The 22,846-nt window shown below is 43.5% G+C and overlaps 2 protein-coding genes across 4 annotated transcripts; both read left to right on the top strand.

Annotated features, from left to right (window-relative positions):
• Positions 1-3,199: 3,199 nt before the first annotated feature.
• rbpms2b (RNA binding protein, mRNA processing factor 2b) lies at positions 3,200-7,989 on the top strand. Its single transcript, XM_062989843.1, has 7 exons — positions 3,200-3,259; positions 4,688-4,765; positions 5,091-5,129; positions 6,436-6,498; positions 7,047-7,197; positions 7,412-7,554; positions 7,918-7,989. The coding sequence occupies exons 1-7, from the start codon at positions 3,200-3,202 to the stop codon at positions 7,981-7,983; spliced, it is 600 nt and encodes a 199-aa protein (XP_062845913.1). The 3' UTR covers positions 7,984-7,989.
• Positions 7,990-10,519: 2,530 nt separating this feature from the next.
• cpeb1b (cytoplasmic polyadenylation element binding protein 1b) lies at positions 10,520-16,588 on the top strand. 3 transcript variants are annotated; one of them, XM_062989667.1, is made up of 12 exons: positions 10,520-10,534; positions 11,687-11,861; positions 12,632-12,823; positions 13,306-13,523; positions 13,597-13,843; positions 14,007-14,120; positions 14,214-14,318; positions 15,009-15,145; positions 15,301-15,496; positions 15,827-15,921; positions 16,110-16,190; positions 16,312-16,588. In XM_062989667.1, the coding sequence occupies exons 1-12, from the start codon at positions 10,520-10,522 to the stop codon at positions 16,420-16,422; spliced, it is 1,686 nt and encodes a 561-aa protein (XP_062845737.1). In that variant the 3' UTR covers positions 16,423-16,588. The 3 variants fall into 3 exon arrangements, with proteins under 3 accessions (XP_062845737.1, XP_062845739.1, XP_062845738.1); XM_062989669.1 differs by lacking the exons at positions 10,520-10,534; positions 11,687-11,861 and having other exon boundaries at positions 12,655-12,823; positions 14,214-14,303; XM_062989668.1 differs by lacking the exons at positions 10,520-10,534; positions 11,687-11,861 and having other exon boundaries at positions 12,670-12,823; positions 14,214-14,267.
• The last annotated feature ends 6,258 nt before the right edge of the window (positions 16,589-22,846 follow it).

Below are 22,846 nucleotides of genomic sequence, written 5' to 3'. Positions count from 1 at the left end.
CACACCGCAGGAGATTTTGCATGTTCACCTTACAATAAAGAAGCTAATAAAACACGTTGTCCATCTAAAAGTAAAACTGCTACATATAACATTCTGTTCTGCACTGAAACACGTCTTAATAAATATTTTTTATTTTATTTACAGTTTGATCAGGAGTCGTGTCACCCACCCATGTAAATGCTATATGTGAAAAATATATTTGTCCCTTTACCCAAGTTTTTCTATATTTGCTTCTTTGTTTCAAAACTTCCAACTAATATAAATATAAGATAAACACAACATGCAGCTTTTAAGTGATCTTTTATCACAGATAAAGATGTATTTAACTGCTGGTGCCACCCTTGGTTGCAATGAAACGTTTGTGAGAACTCTCGATGACTTATCGAACCACAGATGAGTCTCTGTAGAGGAATTTTGTTTGGCTCTTCCATGCAGAATCGTTTTAATTTGGCTATTTTGGGGGATTTTCCAGCAGGAACTGTTTGTTTAAGATCTCACAGCATCTCAGTGTGAATCAGGTCAGAACTCGCAGCTCCAAAACCTTCTTTAGTTTCTTCTGCGCCGTTCAGTGGTGGACCTGCTTGTGTGCTTCAGATCAACGTCCTGCTGCACGCGGCGTTCGCTTTACTCCAGACATAACAGGACCCTCATCCTCCAAAACGCTCCACCTTTTACTCATCAGTCCACAGAACATTAACCAGTAGTCTCGAGGGTCTGGATGTTTGGCACTGTGAGTCGAGCATTTGTGATCTTCTCGGTCTGCAGCTGTTTGTGTTTTGTGACTCTCTCACGGACGCCATTTTCAGTTCACAGTTTCAGTAGCTCTGGGTACATTAACCATCTGGCATGAACAAGCTGTGTCTTAGTGGCCACGCCCATTACATCAGCTGTCACCAACTGGAAAACCAACACACAGCATGAACACACATGTCTGGACCTCCATGTTTAAACAAACCTAACCAACCCTAACCCTAACCCTAACTAACCCTAACCCTCTCTAACCCTAACCCTCCCTAACCCAACCCTAACCCTAACCCTCTCTTACCCTAAGCCTCTCTAACCCTAACCCTAACCCTCTCCAACCCTAACCCTAACCAACGCTAACCCTCTCTAACCCTAACCCTCTCCAACCCTAACCCTAACCAACCCTAACCCTCTCTAACCCTAACCCTCTCCAACCCTAACCCTAACCAACCCTAACCCTCTCTAACCCTAACCCACTCAACCCTAACCCTAACCAACCCTAACCCTCTCTAACCCTAATCCTCTCTAATCCTAACCCTCTCTAACCCTAACCCTCTCCAACCCTAACCCTCTCTAACCCTAACCCTAACTAATTCTAACCCTAACCAACCCTAACCCTCTCTAACCCTAACCCTAACACTCTCTAACCTTAACTCTCTTCAACCCTAATTCTAACCAACCCTAACCCTAACCAAACCTAACCCTCTCTAACCCTAACCCTCTCTAACCCTAACCCTAACTAACCCTAACCCTCTCTAACCCTGACCCTCTCTAACCCTAACCCTAACCCTATCGCGCTGAAGCAAAAATGCTTAGTCAACCAAACATCTTTCCTTGATCATCTTCACTCTTACAGAATGTAATAATTTTTACATAGATTTTATTTCCTAAAAATCCCCTGGACACATTTAACGCCGGTCGTTTGTGTTTGGTTTGTTGGTGTCCATATTCACCCTGAGCACAGTATGATGTGGTGGTGGGGTCGTTTTAATTTGGGACGTGGGTGTAACCGACCCTGAGACTGAAGCAATGAACTCCAGAACCTCATTACTCATGTTTGTTTGTGCTCAGTCATCACTGACGGTCGCACCACAAGCCGAGCTAAAAGAAACACAGAGTTCAGCTGCTAGTCACACTGACGGAACAGTAAACACTTTAGGGATCGATGGGTCAAGGGATTGTGTAGTCATAGTCAAGGTGAAGCCTAAAATGAATATTATTAAAACAGACTGACCTCTGTGTGATCTTTCAGCTAGAGAAGTAAGAAGTGTCCGTGTATGGGGATTTGTGCCCGTTCAGCATTTTTTCAGCATTTGTTTGTGTGGGCGGTTGGAAAGCGTGAGGTTCTGCTGGTTGGTGTGAGGTTCTGCTGGTTGGTGTGAGGTTCTGCTGGTTGGTGTGAGGTTCTGCTGGTGGTGTGAGGTTCTGCTGGTTGGTGTAAGTACAGTGAGGAACAGGGAACACCAGGAACACATGCTAAGTGCTCCGGAGCTCCTTGATGCTGATGGGTCAGGATGGGTTCAGTGAGGCGTAGGGTGGAGGAGTGTGGGGCGAAGTGGCTTTTACAATGATCCTGCTCTTCTCTGACAGAACAAGTCCTCATCAGAGGCTCTAACATCACTGTGGGGCCTCTGTGGATAATGAGGAGATGACACCAGAACTCCACTGTGGGTAGAATTTCCTCTCAGCACATTAACAGAACTTACATTTGCATTACAGGTTTGGATTTAGCTGCTGCCTCTCCCAGGTGGAGCACTCTGGGTCCCTTCTGTGTGGAGTTTGGCATGTACTCCTGTGTCTGTGTGGGTTTGGTCATGTCGGTGTTTAATATTGAACATGAACTGATGAATCATGGGTAATCATGGGTATCTAAAAAATAATAAATAAATAAATAAATAAACATAACAGACAATAATATTTGTACTATAACTGCAGGGCTTGCCATCAGATTTTGGAACCCTTTCCTGGCATGTTTATTAAACATATTTTGGAGAAAGTGAAGAAGGTGCTTCAGACCCAAATAGTTCCACCCAGTAAATTTGGGAGGTCAATTAGTCCAACCTGGCAACCCAGCAGGGGCTGCGCCTCTCCCCATGTGCACCAGCTGGAGCTCCTCTGGTCCTGATTGCTGCGTTTGGATGCTCTGCGCTTCTCCTGCACTCGGGAGATCCTGATTGGTGCAGAGGGCTGAATGGCGCAGGTTTTATCAGCTGCACTTGTACAACAGCACTAGATGTGAAGAGCAGTAGAAACTCCACCACGTTCCCCACGTTCTCCTCCCCCCAGTGCACCTCCTGCACCACGGTTCTTCTCCACCGGAGCACCTTCAGTTCCTTCAGATCACCCAGGCACGGACGCACCAGACCGGCGCACTTTAGCACCACGGACGCACTTCAGCATCCAACAGAAGGAAGTTCTTCTGCTTCTGATCTTCTCTAAAAGTTCCAACATCATGATGAGTGTTAAAAACGACAACGAGCAAAACAACAACATCAGCAGCCCAGGAGAGGAGGAGGTAAGAACTTCTGCAGAACAATACGTGGGTTCCTTACAACCACCTCAGTACAATCCTGCAGGAAATAATAATTTATAATTTATAATTAATAATTAATAATAATTTATAATTAATACTGAGAGTGAATTTTAAAGCTCACACTGTGTTACTGTGCAGTCCTGATACTCTGCTGTAGGTTTGTTAAGCTCAGATTAATTACAGTTCATTTTAGGGTCTCTTTTCTTTCTGTTTTAAGTTCGTTTTATTCTGATGAAATATTTCTGATCAGTGGTTATTTAAACCTCATTAAATCAGTCTCACTTTATTAATCTTACTGGTTTATTGAAATGGGATTACTGGTGAGGGTATTTTAGACTCGTGTCCTGCATTAATACGAGTTTAACAGCCTGAATCCGTGATTTTTTACTTATTTACTCAGACGTGGCGTCATAACCGAATCCCCTCACCGGTGTGACTGGTTACTGGATGAACTTTGTGTTGATAATAATAGCTAAAAACTGGTTTCCAGTATGGAGAGGTTCAGGAGTGTGTGGTGGTAGTTTAGCTCAGTGATGACTGGATTAGTAATCAGGATGTTGTTGGTTTGAAACCCATAACTGCTTCAACTGTGAGCTGTTTTTAGATAAAATATTGTGGCTCTAAATGTTTTGATGTTTTAACGTTTACCTTCTCGCTTTATTAGAAGTGTTTTTATTTGTCCATAATTAAGTGCTGCTAACTGTACATTCAACCACCATAAGTTGTGCTTAGACTGGTTATTTACTAGTTTCCTCATCACGGCTGTGGTTGGACCAGTTGATTTACTGGTGTGCTGGGAGCTTTGAATCTGTTGTATGCTGGTAATTAACATGGTTCATTGCTGGTTTCCAGTACAGAGCAGCAGCTGCAGGCGGATCTGATTTCAGTCATGAACTTTCTGTAAACCATCAGTGTTGGTCATGAACTTCACTCACTGACTGGTGGTGGAGCAGAACTGGTAACACTGGTTTGGGTTAAACCAGTAACCTTCTGATTACTAACTACTGCTGCTGCCCTGAACATCCATCATCACTGAACTGAATCATTTATAATAATTTATTAATAATTATCATGTTTAAAAAAATCTCAGGAATAAAAAGGGGACATCCTTTCTAATTAGTGATGGTCAATCTAAATAGTAATAAGCAACAGTTTAGGGAAGGCCCTAAACTAAGGTAAAGACGTGAAGAAAAGCTCCAGCGTCCTGCACAGAGCCCTGACCTCAGCCCCACTCTCAATTTCAGCTCTGAGATGAACCGGAACACCAACTGAGTCTTTCTTGGGCACAAATTCCCACACACAGACACACTTAAGTCTTGTGAGAAGCTTCTCAGAAGGATTAGGATCAGGATGGTTCCTCTATAATAAATATTTTGAGTTCTAATCCCGCTCTGTGTTTCCTCTCCTCAGGTACGGACGCTCTTCGTCAGCGGCCTGCCAGTTGATATTAAACCCCGTGAGCTCTATCTTCTCTTCAGACCGTTTAAGGTGAGGCTGATTGGAGGAACGTGGGTGGCTCTCCTGTGTTTCCACTGCATCACTGATGAAGGAAGATGTGTTAGATGTTTCCTCACTCGCCCGTCAGTGATTGTTTATAATGACAGTATAAATGTGCAGGGATGCACCCCTGTAACCAGATCTGAGGGTCGGTGTTTGGCTCGTCTCCAGTTTATCCCTGTTTATCCCTAACTGGAGGGAATAAAATTCATTCTGTTAAATTTCATGTTACTGAGCAGTGATTAGTGATTAATCCCAGTGGTTTGTGTGGAAATATCTATAATGTGCTGTATTTTTATTCTTCCCTTATTTTCAGGGTTATGAAGGATCTCTGATTAAATTAACATCAAAGCAGGTAAGAAATATTATTTATATTAATAACAGACTGATTTTAGTGTGGATGTGCAGCTTCATTTTGCTTCATTTAATTATCATCTGTAACGATAAATAAAACAATCAGTTCACAATGAGTTAATGAATTAATTCTTTAATAAGAATAAAGTGATTAAGCCCCAAACTATCTTCAGTTTTTATCCATGAGGATACAGGACTTCATGTTTATTTTATCATTTAAAATAATTTTTGCCATTTTATTTCTATTGTAGATTTTACTGGTATTATTTTAACTACTTTTATTTTTATTGCCGTGTTTAAATTATTTTTAGTATTATCATTGTTGTGGAAATTATTAATAATGTTATCATTATTATTGGTGCTATTTATTATCATTTTTAAAATTGATTCTTTTTTGCATTTCCCCCAATTTTTCTGTCTAGTCGTATTAGATTCCCTGAACTAATAACAGGGCCAATGATAGCTCAGTGGTTAAGGTACTGGACTAGTAAACAGAAGGTTCCCGGTTCAAGCCCCGCTACCACCAAGTTGCCACTGTTGGGTCCCTGAGCAAGGCCCTTAACCCTCAATTGCTCAATGTGTAAGTCGCTTTGGATAAAAGCGTCTGCTAAATGCTGAAAATGTAAATGTAAAATGTAAACTAATTTCGACTCTACTGCTGCAGACCTCCACTCCTGATCAAGGAGGGTTGTAACTAACACACAGTGCAGTATCGACCGCTTCTTTTCACCTGCACCAGACGGATTCATACAGAGATCTGTACAGTGATTTTGATTATTCCCTGTCGCTGTGCAGTGGCATCAGCCAGCAGAGGGCGTAATTGCAGCAGTTATGAGAAATCAGTACAACAATCAACCCAGCTGATGCCGATTGTTGCTCGTATAGGTGCCTGGCCTAACTGAGCACCAGTTGTTATTATTATTATTATTGTTATTGTTATTATTATTGTTAATATTATTATTATTATTATTAGTGATTAGGAGGAGGAGGAGGAGGAGGAGTAGTAGTAGTAAGAGGAGGAGGAGGAGGAGGAGGAGTAAGAGGAGGAGTAGTAGTAGTAAGAGGAGGAGGAGTAAGAGGAGGAGGAGTAAGAGGAGGAGGAGTAGTAGTAAGAGGAGGAGGAGGAGGAGGAGGAGGAGTAAGAGGAGGAGGAGGAGGAGTAGCTCCTGTACTTGATATTTAAATCAGGACACTGATCTAGTTTTTTATCCTGCAGGTTAAATGGCTCTGTACTGATGAGGTTCTAAACTCCTGCTCTGTGTTTAAACATGGACGTGATTCTGATGATTCTGCTTTTTCTTTTCCAGCCTGTCGGGTTCGTAACCTTCGACAATCGTTCAGGTGCCGAAGCAGCAAAAAACGCCTTAAACGTGAGTGACGATAAATGTGTTGAGTTATTGATGTATATAATAATAATAATAATAAAGCTTTAAATCTATACATTAGAAACATCATTTTTATTTGGTTTTGTAGAAAATGACTGAACACTAAATCTGCTGATTGGTGCTTTTTTAATAACTGAATGTTTGGGATTTTGTAACACTTGAACTGCTGTAAGGATTTCTCCCTTCATAGGGACTTTTTTTTTTAATCTAGAGGATTCAGAAAGTTTTTACAAGTTTAATGGATTTAATCTCCATTTTACCATCAATCTGCCCTGAGGGGTGTGAATACTTTTTGACTATATTAACTATGATGGATTCAGAAAGTAATTGGAGCTGAAATATTTAGGATGAAGGGTGCACCACAGTTTCATGTTTTGGTGCTTCCTCACGTATCTTCCGGTCCTGCTCTGGTCTCTTTCTGTCTCACCAAACCCTTCCCTTGCATGTGGGCACCGCTCTACTGCACCTTCTGCCAGTCTGCCAAACACGGCCCACCACCGTTACTGTGTCCCCCCCCCACCTTGTGTCTCCAGGGGGTTCGATTTGACCCTGAGAACCCGCAGACCCTTCGCTTAGAGTTTGCCAGAGCCAACACCAAGATGTCAAAGAGTAAGCTGATGGGCACGCCCAACCCCACAAACGTCCACCCGGCTCTCGGAGCGCACTTCATATCGCGGGACTCATGTAAGTCGGCGGCCACACGCTAGCGCTAGGCACGCTGCTAATTCACATGTTCAGCACATGCATGCACTTAGTTATGACCACCTCCCATTCACACCCCAGTAACTTTCACACATTCACACCTCTTGCTGTTTAATATGATCTAGCTCTGTTTACTTGGGAAGGGGGGGGTCCTGCGTCAGTCTCGGGTCCCAAAGATGTGGGTGTGTTTTCTCAGATGACCTGATGGGGGCAGCACTCATCCCAGCATCTCCTGAAGCTTGGTCTCCGTACCTGTATGCGGCAGAGCTGAGCCCTGGTCTCCCCCACACCGCCTTCACCTACCCTGCCGCTGCAGCCGCCGCCTCCTTCCACGCTCAGGTGACTGAACAGACCGAGCTGGAGTCTATCCCAGCCTTTCAATGGGCACAAGGCACACAGTAACACCCTGGACAGGGCGCCAGTCCATCGCAGGGCAGACACACACACCCTTACCACCTATAGGGCATTTTAGTTTCTCCGATTAACCTGAATGCATGTTTTTGTACTGTGGGAGGAAATCGGAGCTCCCGGTGGAAACCCACGCAGACACGGGGAGAACATGCAAACTCCACACAGAAAGGACCCGGACTGCCCTGCCTGGGACCTTCTTGCTGTGAGGCGACAGTGCTACCCAGTGCTATAGTGATACAAATGTTCTGTAAATGTAGGGTTTTAATTAGTTTTTATTATTACTGTGATTAGATGCGCTGGTATCCTGCCACCACTGAGTCGTCCCAGTCTGGATGGAAATCCCGGCAGTTCTGTTAGATGTGGTAAGCACTCCAGCACAGTCACGGCTTCAAAATACTCAAGATTAAAGAGTTAAAGTGAAATAAAATTACGTTCTTTCTGATTTCTCCTCACAGGTATGAAGAAACGTTCACTTTAAATGGAGTGAACTCATCGCAGCTTTGTTCCACCAGGCCTGATGTCTGAGGCTGGGATGCTACAACCGTGCTAGCACTTACGCTATTGGTCCCGTTACAGAACGTTCTGAAGAGCGAGTCTGTAACGCCGCTTCCGTTATCGGTTCAGATTTCAGGGGGTGTGGTATTAAGGTTATTTTTTTATTTGATTTATTTCCTCTAGCATACGCTAGTTAAACAGGGCGTGTCCTTTATGTACTTAGTCTGACTGGGTGTGATTCTCACCGTTTGTGTTGGTTGGTTTAGGATTTTTTGTTGGCTGTACGACGGAAGCAGAGTGAATATTTTGATGGGGTTTGTGAAAGCAGTGATTGTGCATAAATTATTATTTTTGTGCCCTATTAGAAATGCGAAAGAAAGTCTTTGTGCAATAGAATAAGTAACCTAAGTTATTCATGTTTGTTTAATTACTGATTTAATGTCCTGTACCGTGCTGAAGAGCTGTAATATTATTATTTTGTTTTTTTTCTTTCTTGGATTTGTCGTGCTGACCGAGATTGGATACTTTGGGTGACGGGTTGTGCTGTTAAACATTGTGTAAAGTGAAGAGCTTAAATCTGATGATGCATGATGGAGGTTTTTAATGTGGAGACATGAAAGATTGATTTATAAAACAAGCATCTGTAAAAAATGGTTATTGAAGAATATTAAAAGATGTGACCATTATATTTTGTTCCGATTTATTTCTCAGGTATCGAGACACTGACTTTGTTTTCTTGCATCATTACCAATTTCAAAAAATGGACACCTAGTGACAATGTGTTTCTGTTATTTTGTCCCATTCTTCCTGCAAACATATAAGGTGTGAGACAGTACTGGGTTGGAAATTCTCCTCACGTCCTCTTTTGGGGACAGGTCCAGCACTCTTGTTCTTGCCACGGCTTACTTTACAACCTCAAATCAGAAAAGTTGGGGCGGTAAGAAAAATGCAAATAAAAAACAAGTTCTTTATGCTAAACAGACTTTTTTTTTTTTTTTTTTTTTTCCTCCTTCTCTCTCTCTCCCCTGTTCCTGCACCCCAACACTTTCTATACATGAACTTTCACAATAAACAAGCTCAAATGCATCAACACGTTAAAATATAATGACTGATGCATATTGCTGGTTAGTTTTCAATCATTAAAATCCTTTAAAACTTGCTTTACTACCATAAAAATTAGTATTTAATTAGGTTTGATCTTGACTCTTTGACTCTGCTGACAGAACACGATCTCCTGCAGGCTGAAGGTCTTCAGTAACGTCCAGAAGGGCCGAAAGTCTGAGAACACTGAATAAAATCAATCCACTGTGCATTTTTCTTTAATTTCATACAATAGTTTTCATTACAAATATCAGTACATCTTTGAATCTATGTTCTTCCATTCACTGTAATGCTGCATGGACTCTACACTATCCCACAACGTTCCACAGAGCATCTTGTGATGTGACTATCAAAATTTGGATCAGTGGACCGTGGAGGAAAGTGATTTAGGATAAACCTTGTACAAACACCAGTTCCAGAAAAGTTGGAACGTTTAGTAAAACAGTAGAAAGAGGAATCTGTGACGTGTTAATTCTCCTCGATCTTTATTGAACTGATAAATGAATTAATAAATGATCAGTAAAACATTGGAAATCTTTTCTTTCTACTTTTATTGTCTGTTTAGGATTGCAGTGGGTACAAATCACCAGGCAAAGGGTAAAAAACACCCTGGACATGTCACCAGTCTATCACAGGGCAGAAACACACACACTAGGGCAATTTTAGTAGCTTCAACTAACCTAAGTACATATTTGAACTGACACAGGGAGAACATGCAAACTCAACAAAGAAAGGACCTGGATAGCTCCACCTAGGAATCAAACCCAGGACCTTGCTGTGCAAGCAATACAATCAATGACGGGTTGTTGCTCACCATTGTGTTCAATTTATATGTAAATGATAGTATTCAATTAATTCAAAATAAATGTATGATGGTCAGTGAATAATGGTTTAATTAATAACAAGTTTTAGGCTGCAAAAATGTTTAAGAAGCCCTGCTGTGCATTATTATTATTATTATTTATAAAATGAGAAGCATTAGGGGTGTGTAAACTTTTGCATGAGTCCGTGTGTATACATGTGATCTGTTATCGATCTATTAGCACGTCGTTTTGACCATATATGGATTTGGTACCCAGCCATTCCAATCACGTGCACGGTGCACGGTACTAATTAAACGCAGGCTTGTGATTGGTCAGTGCAGGTCCTTACAGAGCGGTGCTAATTAAGCTGCAGTGCAGGAGTCAGGTGTACTTATAGATGACTGAGTGAGTCCGGAGCTTCTCCTGAGAACCTCCGTCAGGAACCTCCGTCAGGAACCTGCTCTTCTCCTGCTACCCTCTCAGTTCTGTCTGCCATGGCGTTTTCTCTGGTGAGTTCGGTTCTACAGGGTTCTGTTCTGGTTACCTGCTCCTCAGAGAACCGCTGAGAGAACTTCTGTTAGTACCACAAACTGAGGAGCTCTGAGAGGTTCGGTGTTTATGACTGAATTGTTTGTAGCCCCGGCTACCTTCAGTTTGTTTGGTTTGCTCAAACGGGTTAACTGAGGATTTTAGGCCTCGACTGTCTGTCATCAAAGTTTATTACGTTTAAAATAAAGAAATAAAGTTCCTCAAGCTGTAGCTGGTGCTTCATAGCAGTAGTTCAGGTTTAGACTGAAACCTCGATATTAACCCAGGTATCGGTTCTGTAGGCCCGGATTAAGACTCGTTGGAAGTCCTGTTCTGTTTTCTGGACTTTTCTCTCCATATTAGAACGTTTTGAACACGTTGTGCTTAAAAATGCAAAATTAGTCGAAACTAAACGATTTGATTGTGTTTTAGTGTTTGTAAGAATTGTATCACGTTGGACCGCGATGGTTCTCACAGTAGTGTTTCATATTTGGGGAGAAAGTTGGAATTAAAAGTGGATGGTTTGAGTAAACGTCAAATTAGATGAACTTTCTGATCACCTAATACACGATTATTTGGTGTTTTTAAACTGTAAAATTCGTGTAAAAGACGTTTAAAACGATAATAAAACTACTAGTTTTATAGTTCTACTACTACTTAGTGACGCCTTTAGGTTGAAATGAGTTTGATTTCAGTGATTTGTATTGAATAATTCCAGCTTTATTAGTGAATTGTGGCCTTTCTGAAAATCGAAGAGTCGAAAGTATACAGACACCAACACATGATGGGTTTGGTGTTGAAATTTTATGTTTTCATGGTCTCCTTATTCCTCATTAGTAATTGACTCCACTTTGCCAATTTAAATAGGTCTAGTTTGACTTTACTCATTACAAACTACGTACATTGTGTTCTGTCAAGGTTTTAAAGTCCAAACTGTCCCCAAATGCTCAGCATTAGCCTGTCTGACCCACTTTGATTCATTTACTGCAGTTTTAACTAAGTCTGAGCCCACCAGCATAATTTAGTGCCAAATCCTGTTCTAGACCAAATTTCTATAGTCTCTTGGTGTATTTTACATCAGCCACATCTAGACTGTTAAAACTGACCTGAATTAATTCATGTTTCCTTCCTAGAGAGACAATCCAAGAGCCATGAACCGCTGGGACTCGGACACTCCGGCTCTGTCCACTTGCAGCAATGCAGACATCTTTCGCAGGATGAACACCATGCTGGGTAACTCCTTGGACCTTACTGGTGTATGCTCCACTCCAACGCCCAGTGCCAAGGCCAAGAGGGACTCCATAATGGGTACGTTTCAGTGCTGTTTTTACTGTTGCACCAGTTAATCCACCTGACTGTGAAGATGCTTGATTTGGCCAACTTGTGTTGCACATGTTCGCTTAGGGAGTCTAATTCTAACAATATTGTGTGTTTCCTGTTGGCTGTGCACTTTACAGGTAGGCGTATTAATGTTCCTACATTACTTGGACAGCACAAACGTGTTCCTTCAGTCATGTGCACTATTGGTGTCATTAGTGGATTAAAAACCCCTTATTTGTTCTTAAACATCTAGCAGGATGCATGATACCTGCTCTGTGCAAAGGATGGGTATCGAAGTCCTTGAGTGCTGCTCTTGAGATTCAGGCATGCAAATGTTCTCGAGTGCTGCGTCGGTCATGCACCGTCAGACAGCACTGAGGCTGCTGAATCAGGCCTGGAACCGCTGGATGGTGTCCAGCTCAGGAGCAGCAGTGTGGCTCACAGATCCTCCGGCACTTCTGTGATAGTCCAGGAATACCTCTCGTTCCTCTGAACTCGGGCCTGCTGATCCAACCTCCCTCCCTCAGGCGTCGGGGTACGAGGACCAGAGCCAGCAGTGAGGGGAATTTGACAGGAATTTGGTGGTAAAGCAGAGGACTGAGAATGAAATTAGCGGTGGGGTGTGAGGCTGTCGGCAGCGTCGTCACAACAGCCTAGTGCTGCCCGGTTTGCAGATTCGTTCTGTGACTGTTCGGAGGCGATCAGGTTTTAAACACCCGGCGTCTGATGCACTTTCTGTCTCTCTGCTGTCTGAACAGATCGGGCCGACTCTGATCTGTGTGCTGCCCGGAGCAGGATGCTTTTCTCCAGTAACGGGCAGGAGTCGCCCCGTGCTCTGCCCGACGTGTCTGAGCTGGGTCTGGGCCTGCAGTCCCTCAGCCTGTCTGGTTGGGAGAGACCATGGAGCAGCCAGGACTCGGACTCACCTGGCCAAAACGGCAACACTTCCAGTGAGTGTTCGTACCTTTCTCTTCAATACTGTGAATATTTTGGCTGTGTTTAGCCTTCCATTAAAAGATTTCCTTGTTTAAATACCTTTTTCTAAGGGTTTTGAGATCTAAATTAGTTTATTAACTCTTTAGGTAATGAATTAGTGTTATTTAAAGTTTATTATTATTTCGTTTTGATTCTGTAGACTTCACTATGGCTTCTGTGAATCGATTTAGTGATGCTGGAAGTTTGAAACGGACCTGTGATCAGAACTTGGGTCAACCCTAGATGTGATTTCATTTCCTGCTTCATGGAAGCTGGAGTTTCTGCATTTATCTAATTGTGATCCAACACCAATATTTCCTAACATACATTTTCTTAACTGCATTAGGTCATGATGCTTTATAGCCTTTGTGTAAACAGGTTTGTGTCTTTAGGGTTCACGTTACAGTATAGCTCAATTTAATTGATTACTCTCGACAAATTGTTTGTGGTTCTGCAGTGCTGGGGATGATGGGAAGTCCTCTCTCCCAACTTTTGAACAAGCCTCAGAATTACAGCTCCAGTGAGTCCAACACCGGAGCTTCAGATTTCTTTGAGAAGTTCCCGACGCTGGCTCGCCTGAACTCGCGCTCGCTGCTCGACTCTCACTCCAGCAGCCCGGTGGACTCTGAGACCAGTGGCTTCAGCTCCAGCTCTGATCACCTCTCCGACCTGCTCGTGAGTCCTAACACCTACTGCAGCGACAAGTAATCCACGTGTTTCCTCTCTGACCCCTTCTGTTTCTCTGCAGTCGTCTCTGAGGATCTCGCCCTCCCTGCCCTTTATACCCAGCATGCCGAAGGACCCGCTCAAATTGAGTCTTGGTGCTCGTTTGGACCATGACGGCTCTCTTCTGACCCCCTCACCCAGCACTACCCCAGGCAGCGTGTCCCGCCGCTGGCCTGGAGCCTCGGTCTGGCCTAACTGGGACCTGCTGGAGACCCCTGACAATCTGTTCAGCATTGAGAGAGAGGCGCGTCTCCACAGACAGGCTGCAGGTAAGTTACACCTGATTATCCAGAAGCTCCAGTAGATCCTGACTGACTTTTCTCTTGTTTACACTTTAGTTAAATTATCCTTTTTAATTCCTCAAACTGTTGTACAGTAGTAGATTTGATTGTATCTGACCTGGTTTTTTGACTATTACTGGACTGATTTCAGCCATAAATGAAGCCACGTTTACATGGAGTGGTCAACTGCCCTCCAGGAACTACAAGAACCCAGTTTATTCATGCAAAGTTTTCCTTGGTGGTGTACCATGGGACATTACTGAAGGTACATTCTCATGTTTAAACAAAATATATATATATATAGTGTCGTATGTTTAAATTGTTTTAGTGTAATTTAGTTTTTGCCGTTTTTCCTCAGCTGGTCTGATCACCACTTTCAACTGCTTTGGCTCTCTGAGTGTTGAGTGGCCTGGTAAGGATGGTAAACATCCTCGCTGCCCACCCAAAGGTAGTATGCCTAAAGGTAATAGCATGGGTATGTTATTTACTTCATTCCAGGGATTTTGGAGGAGGTGGCACCAGCGATTGGGTGAGATGCACCAGGGTTCTAAATAAATGTGTGTGGTGGTGGGATTTAATCTGACATGTTATAATAGGAACCTGCATGTTTGAGTCTCATCTGTGCATGTGTTTAGTTTGTGGTGTTGGTCAGTAATTCAGAAGGCTTGAATTTAAAATGAAGGAATTTGAGTATAGCAATTCCACATTTATATGAAATCGGCACCAATTTGATCTGCTTGTACAAAATTTAATCTATGACCTTAATTTATTAGCAAAGCCAAGTGATTATCCATACCCTCCCCACTTCCAGCTCCAGTTTGCATCTGTGTAACTGGTTAACCCATAACTAACGAGTCCTTGTTGATTTTAAATGACATTTTAAACCAATTGCATAATTCATTTTGAGAAGCTGATCTATTGAACTGAGGGTGGCGCTACGCCTCTCTACACACACCAAAGCTTCAGTACGTTACATCTTCTATTAACATCATGTTTATGAATCCATGGAGTTCCTGCACCGCTTGTATCCCTCGGCTCAGTGAAACAGGGTTTTGATTTCAGAAACTCTAAACGTTTGTGCTTTACACCGTGTTCTCTCTCTCTCTCTCTCTCTCTCTCTCTCTCTCTCTCTCTCTCCTCCTCTCCTGTGTAGGGTACGTGTACCTGGTTTTTGACTCCGAGAAGTCTGTGCGAGCTTTACTGCAGTCCTGCACCCAGGATCTCCTCCATCCTGAGGGGTACAGTGAATATTACTTCAAGATGTCCAGCAGGAGGATGCACTGCAAGGACGTAAGCACCACTGCATCAGCTCACTGTAATACTGCTTCATATAAACACTACAGCGCTCCACAAAGGGGACCTGTTGGAACAGTTAGTTTTATATTCTAATTACTTTTATTTGTAAGATGTCTGACGGTCCAGTGCCCCCCCCCCGTGTCTTGCAGGTCCAGGTGATTCCGTGGGTCATATCTGACAGTAATTATGTGCGTGGCTCTCAGAGGCTGGACCCCACCAACACCGTATTTGTTGGAGCGTTGCATGGCATGCTTAACGCAGAGGCACTTGCGAGTATCATGAACGATCTCTTTGGGGGCGTCATCTACGCAGGCATAGACACGGACAAGCACAAGTACCCCATAGGTAAGAACCTCGGGTGTTACATTTTATTCTCTTTGGTGATTGACGGTTCCAGTCTAGATTGGTGGCTCGGACCTCTGTGGATGGGGACTTACAACAACTGCCTGAGACGTCACGCTTTTTCAGATACTGGCTATAATCTGGTCCTGATCAAAGCCCCTGTGTGAGGAACCTTCATCAGCCTGAACCTTTCCTGTTCCAAGTGGAAGAGACTCATCAGCAGTGTCTCTGATTTAGAAAGTGATTGGGCTCAGTTATTAAAAGTCGACCTCTAGTTCCAGGTCTTATTTTTGTTTTTAATCTGCAGTGTCTTGAACTTCTCTCTTATTCCAGGGTCTGGACGAGTCACGTTTAATAATCAGCGTAGTTACCTGAAGGCTGTGGGGGCGGCATTCGTAGAGATTAAGACGCCCAAGTTTACCAAAAAGGTATTTCTCTTCACTGCTTAGGTTTTCACAACATAAAAAAACATTGTACAGGAACCAGTCAGATCTCTGTCCAGTTCTATAAAGACAGGGCAGTGGTAGCTCAGTGGTTAAGGTACTGGATTATCAGAATTCTAGATTGGGAGTAAAACTGACTTTGGTGTCATTTGAACTTCTGTTTACAATTGTAGGTTCAGATCGATCCCTACTTGGAAGATTCCATGTGCCAGGTTTGCAGTCGCCAGCCCGGACCCTTCTTCTGCCGAGACCAGGTGAGGAACGTCTGAAAGGTGGACAGAATACTGGAAAACTTTAGTTATAGAAACAGGTCATGGTGAACTTGGGTTGAATCGTTTGCGTTATTTGTGCTCATGCTGGTTTGCTTGCTTGCAGGCGTGCTTTAAATATTATTGCCGCTCCTGTTGGCACTGGCAGCACTCCATGGACATCCTGAGGAACCACCGTCCTCTCATGAGGAACCAGAAGAACAGGGATTCCAGCTGAACGCCTGGTACGGGACAGCAGCACCGTTTCTGCCTGGACCACGCCTCCCGGGCACAGTTCCGGCGCCAGGCCCGCAGCAGGCGCCCCCTGGAGCGTGGAGCTGCTCACATGCTGTAGAAAGTTCTCGGGCACGTCTTTATTTTTTTGGCTTGTTCACTTCTGCACTTTGCACAGTGAGATGACGGGTTTGCAGGGGGTCACGGTTTTCTTTCTTTTCTTTTTCTGAAAGCCGCCCTGGATTTTTTTGAGGTGAGATGATTAAGGCCATATTTTTGTTTTTTTTCCTCTTATTTTTCTTAGTTTTTTCCTCTTATGGAGATTTCTTAGTTGCAGTCTTTGAACCGTCATGCAAGTCTCATCTTAAACTAACCGAAGCCACACGGTGCCTTTACTGGTCTCCTCTATTTTCTAGCTGCTTTTACCATTGTAGTTAGCTGAGGGGTTTTACTTTAAATATGCAGATCCGTGATGAAGCCCAAATTTCATCGTCCAGACATTTTTACGCAGTTCTTTTTACTGATTTTTACATAAAACCGTTTTTAAGTCATGACCTGAGGAACGTCGAACAGAAGTCTTATCCTACCAGCTTCTGATTAGCTTTTTTTTTCTTTTTCTTTTTTTTTTTCTTTTTTTTTTTTTTCTTTCCCCACTTGATCCGACTTTATTTTCAATAAAACAAGGGGGTTTGTGTGTAACGCACCACCAACCCAGATCATTTTTAGTGCATGCTGTGAGGAGGCATTGCTTTTACTGGGTTGCATCTCGTTTTTTGGATCAACTTGATGTATTAATCGGACATTAATGGCCAGAGATTGCACAGTTTTATTGTTGCACTTGTTTATTTGCACTTTAATAAGGGGAAGGTCACTTGCTGAATATAAAATGCCGAACTTCACTTGTAGGAACCTTGGTAGACTGAATGCAGAATCGTGTCAGTTTCTCACCAACATCTGGACTGTTGATGGCGTTCAGAACCTGGACTATTCCAGATCTACACACCATTTCTCTTCATATTAAATCCACCCTGAGCTGCTGCTTCAGTCGCTCTTGTTCTTCTACCTCACTGTGATCTGATGTTTCCTAATGCTGTGAAGTTTTGAGTGTTTTTGTGACTGAGCACAATAAAGGTGTTTAAGCATTCAGTCCTGCTGGAGTTTACTGTCTCTTACAAACATTTAAATCTTTAAAGCTCTTGATGATCACACACACACACACACACACACACACACACACACACACACACACACAGCCATCATGTGAACAACACCAATCTAAATCTGATCACTAATAATCTGTAGGGTTTCTGTCGGAAGGTAAATTTGGTCTCTTAATTTGCTGTTCTGTTCTCTACCATTGTGAAACTGGTCAGTGTCATTTGTCTGTCTGAACCTTTTAATAATGAATGTTTTACTTGGTTTTACTGATGTCCTGTTATTGGAATCAGATTGATGGATACATCTTGGTATTCTGCTCAGCATGCACTGAATTTAGGTTCATGTTAATATTTTTGTTATCTGGTACTTAAGAATCAAAATTAAAAACTTGATTTATGTAATGCACTAATCACCTGAGACGCTTTGGTTTCTCTTCAATAGTTTAGTTGTTCCAGTCATGTGTTTTTATTCTCAAAAGAGTAACTTCTCATATTTAAATAGTATTTGTGCATTGCAACGTTTTTTATTTGTTCCTGGTAAATGTCCCAGAGTTTGTGAAGTTTGTCACGTACCAATAATCGTAAACACGTCCTGAATAAACACCCAAAATACAACAGTGAAGGGTAAAGACTACACAACACCCAATACATAAAAATAACTCCCAAGATAATACAGAAACGATCAATTTCCTTGATTAATATGACAAACACAAACATATACAGTATATATAATAGAAGACCAATAAATCTAGCATTAAACACCAATTCTTCCGTGAATATAATATAACATGGTGTTATTAGAACAAACAATATTCATGCAGATTTAAATTTCGCAAAATCAGCTTGAAAATATGTGGTTAAGCAGTAATATAGATAGTGTACAGTGGTATTTTATTGCTGTCCAAACATTTTGAATCTCTAAGCAGCACCAACAAGCTCAGGTTAGAACTCAAATATTCGTAACTGACTAAGGTGGAGGAGTTGCTGTTCTCACAGTTGTCCAGCAGGTGGCGACATTTCATCATGTTAGAACTTGGCGCTAAACGCGATTATTCACTTAATCTGCAAATTAAAGCAGCTTCGTTTGCAGTTCATTAAAAGAAAAGCTTGTTACCTAAACCACTTATTTCTATTCATGTAGACACATTAAAACTGTAGAAGAAGTGGAGTTGAGGCTGTTTGCTTACTTTTCTAGATACAAGTGTATTAAGTTGATTCATTTTGTTAATCCAGCATCACCGCTGGCATGTTTTTAAACCAGAGTCCTTTGTTACCACACTAACAGGAGCTGAGCCGTCCTCACAGTTCCACAGTCAGCAGCAAGTACTCGACACTTCCAGCTTGTCCTGATTCATCCACCTTCACCTGTCGCCCCCAGACTGGATCTCGTGTTCCCGTGTGGATGAGTGGAGCGTCGTACCAGGGTGAGATGTTTCTCAGGCAGTGCTGAACCTGTGACGTTCCTGTGATGGTGCATTATCGGTTCCAACACTCCTCCTCCACACGTGTGGAAAGAACACGGCGTCACTTCCAACCCGAGACGAAAGATTCGTCAGAGAGGCCGGTAGAGATGTGACAGAAGCTCGGAAGAGGTTCTGAGTCAGTGTAAATCAGACACGACTCGATCTCCACACATCCCACTTCTGTCTGGAGTGACCGAGTCTGCACGACATCCTTCCCACACTGCCGCGTCAGACATGACGGAGGTTGGCGACTCCGTGCTATGTTGTTTTTCAGTAGACGTGTTGGAGAGAGAAATTCTTTCAGTCGTGTTCCAGATTAGGGTGTTCCCTAATCCCAACCCTAACCCTAACCCTAATCCTAATCCCAACCCTAACCTGTGTGGCGTGTTTATCTTCTCTGTACAGTTTGGTGTAGTCTCCTCTCAGAAACATGACAGAAGGTTTGAATCATTTGCGTTTCACCTGAATTCCTGAGCTGTGCTTTAGGTGCAGTCCTTACTCTACTCTCCATGTGCCAGGAGTTAAAGTGGAAGTACAGCCAAATGTTGGATGTACCCCCTTCCCCCTCCCACTGTATTTGTAAACCTCAGCGCTTGTAGGAAACGGTGGGTTAGGGGGTCAAAGTTCAGCACCGTCTCTCTGCCCGAGCTCTCGCGCCAAGAATGGAGGGCAGCTAGCCGAGCGTGGGAAAGAGGGCGGACGTGAACAGGATGTGCCAGTCTGACACAGAAAGGCATGACGGACTGGTTTCGGCTCTCGACTGGAGGAGAGCGGGGTGAAAAACAACCCCCCCCCCCCCCCCCCCCCCCCACCCCCGGAGCTGGCACAGTCCCAGAGTCTGATTTATGAGCGCCTGAGTCGCAACCGGTTCCCACTGGAGACCAGTTTAAAGGTTCCATCTTGCCTGTTCCTGGTCCCAGTACCCTCAGGATCTGATACTGGGCTTAGTGGTGTGCTGGTATACAATTACTGACTGACTTGTCACCCCCCGTGACCAGATGATGTTGGGTGGTGGATCATTCTCTGAACTGCAGTGACACTAACATGGTAACAATGTGGTAGTGTGTGTATTAAAGGGGTATGGGGGTGTGATTGTGGGTATACAATTACTGACTGTAGTCTGTATGTTGCTCTGTACACTCTATCATCCCCTGTACCCCTTTAACACACACACACACACACACACACTACCACGTCATTACCATGGTAGCATCACTGCAGTCTAGAGAGTGGTCCACCACCCAACATCATCTGGTCAGAGCGCGTCACAGAGCTACAGTCAGTAATTGTATACCCAATGTGCAAGTTCATCATGAGTTTCCAGCTCATTGTCCCTAATTGAGGAGGTTGTGCGTAAGGTTTGTGCACCCGGTGCTGTAGGTTTGAGCCACGTCCTCACCTCTGTACCTCACATGTACTGATCTGGAACGCAGAACCGATCCTGTCCGCCCACGTCGTCTTTGAAGTGCCTGAATGAAAGTGAAACAGCGTCTTATCGGAGGACTAAACCAGAGAGGGAGGGAGAGGGACCGACCGAAAGAGAGGAAGCGCTGGAGATGTGGACCGGCATGCTGATGATGGTCCAGCGTTCCGGCCGGTTGTCATGGAGACTGGTTTTGGCAGTGAGGCTGTGGGTTTGTGATCCTATAAATCTAGAGGAACTGAGACCCCGAGACCGACGGTACATCCAAACCCAAATTCCTCACTGTCTGAGGGGTGCGGTATGTAAATCCAGAAACTCCAGTGTCCTGCACAGAGCCCTGCCCTCAGCCCCACTCAACAGCTCTGGGATGAACCGGAACACTGACTGACTGGATGGTGATTAGCATGTACGTGTGTGTGTGTGTGTGTGTGTGTTTGGGTAGAATGAATGTTAATCCTCTGATGTTTTTGATGAGTGTTTGATGGTTCCGGAGCGTCTCCGTGCCCCCCCGGTGTTTTAGTGCCGCCTCAGTAACTGGAGCAGAACTGATGCCGTCTGATGGCTGCAGGCGTGTACAGACCTACATTCAGTCACATGACAGGACTGAGGCGGAGGGCAGCGAGAGTCCAGCAGGCAGCTGATGGGCAGAGAGGGCAGGACGTGGGAACATGCCAGTAGGAGTCTTGGCTACATTCTTGCCCAGCTAGCACAGCTAAAAATTAGCGCATACCGAGGAGTCAGATTCCTCCCTAAAGCTGTCAGTTAGTCATGGTTAATAGGTCCCTAAAACCCCACTGTATGCAGAGCATGTCTATTTTGGAACAAGTGCCTATAGGCTCTGGAATGACGCCCTCAGGACTGTCCTGTAATCCAAAATATACAAACCTTCAGTTCCAGAGTCGGGACGTTTAGTCAGACGCGATAAACTGAAGAATCTGTGATGTGTTTATTTTTTATTTAACTTATAAAGTGAATTACAGATTTAATGGGTGTTTAGTGATTTTAATAAACGCTTCTCAGATTATTTCCTTATTTTTGGAGATGCTGTCTGTAGATAAAGGGATTGAAACTCGCTGCTGATCCGCGGTTACGATCCGGAGTCGGTTAGCAGCGAGTGCTCACACATAAAGACTCCTGTTGTTCTGAGGAATGAAAGCTAATATTAGCGCCACACGCGACCCCCTGGCCTGACGCTGATCCGGACCCGGTGGCCGGACGGAATTATGACGGAATTGTTTTTCATGGCCGGACATTTTGGTTTCTGCTCTCGGTCTCGTCTCGGCGGTCTCGGCGTTTGTGGAGTGAAGCCGAGGTTTGTTTTGGCTCATCAGGTCTGAGATGTTTTCCCGTGAAGGTTTCACACGTTCCTTCATCGGCGTTGTGATTTTATTCTGGTGCAGTAACGTCTCGGAGCACAGACGCCGCTTGGAAACGTTTTTTCTTCCTCGTTCGCACTGGAACAGGAGAACAGAGGTTCTAAACCCCTTTTTTTTTACTCTTAAATCCCTCTGTGTCCAAAAGAATGTTCTCAGACCCCTTGGACACGGGTTATGATATTATTGTTATTCTTTCAGCAAGGACGACAGTTTTGTTTACAAACAAAAGTTTATTAGCCTGAATCCATGATGAAGGTATAAATCTCGATACTTTCTGATTGTAGTTGATGTTGTGGGTTTATTTCTGGTGAGCTGATGGTAGGAGGTCCCTCACCTGGACGACTGATTCAGAATCATTTGTAGTGACCATTTATTGACCTTTGGGGTGAACCATTCTCAAGGACTCACCAGGACCCCTCTCTGGGCTCACCGAGGCCCCTTGGTGGGCCCTGACCCCCGGTTTAGAACCCCTGCTGAAGATCTGGAACCCAGTTGTACCAGAATCATGAGTATGATGGTCAGCATGGGACCAGGAGCATCTGGTTCAGTTTATTATCGGCGTGTCCTGTATTAAGATCAGATTCTGTTTGAACTTTTTACTGGAACTGATGGGATGTCATTTCCAAGTCCAAGCCAGGTCCGCTGACACGCCCGCGCAGGGTCACATGGTATCAGATAGCAGTGTGCTTTAGCGTCAGGGCTAAATGTCAAGGCTGACCTTTAACCTGGTATAAAATTAACGCAAGAGAAAAAGAGGAAGCCGACAGTGCTGGTGTGTTTGTGTGTGTGTTTGTGTGTGTGTGTGTGTGTGTGTGTGTGTGTGGTGCTTTATGTGAGGACCTGGATTACCGTTAATAAAGGAACAATTATATTATCCTTGTTATTATTATTATTATTATTATATCTATTATTTATTATTAATATATTTGTTATTATTATTATTATTATTTTATTATTTGTATATAATCATTATTATTATATAAATTATTTTTAATTTTTTGTATATTTA

Source organism: Trichomycterus rosablanca, chromosome 27, assembly GCF_030014385.1.
Source record: "Trichomycterus rosablanca isolate fTriRos1 chromosome 27, fTriRos1.hap1, whole genome shotgun sequence".
Classification (NCBI taxonomy): domain Eukaryota; kingdom Metazoa; phylum Chordata; class Actinopteri; order Siluriformes; family Trichomycteridae; genus Trichomycterus; species Trichomycterus rosablanca.
Note: the sequence above shows the minus strand (reverse complement) of the source record. Positions and strands in the feature narration are given on the sequence as shown.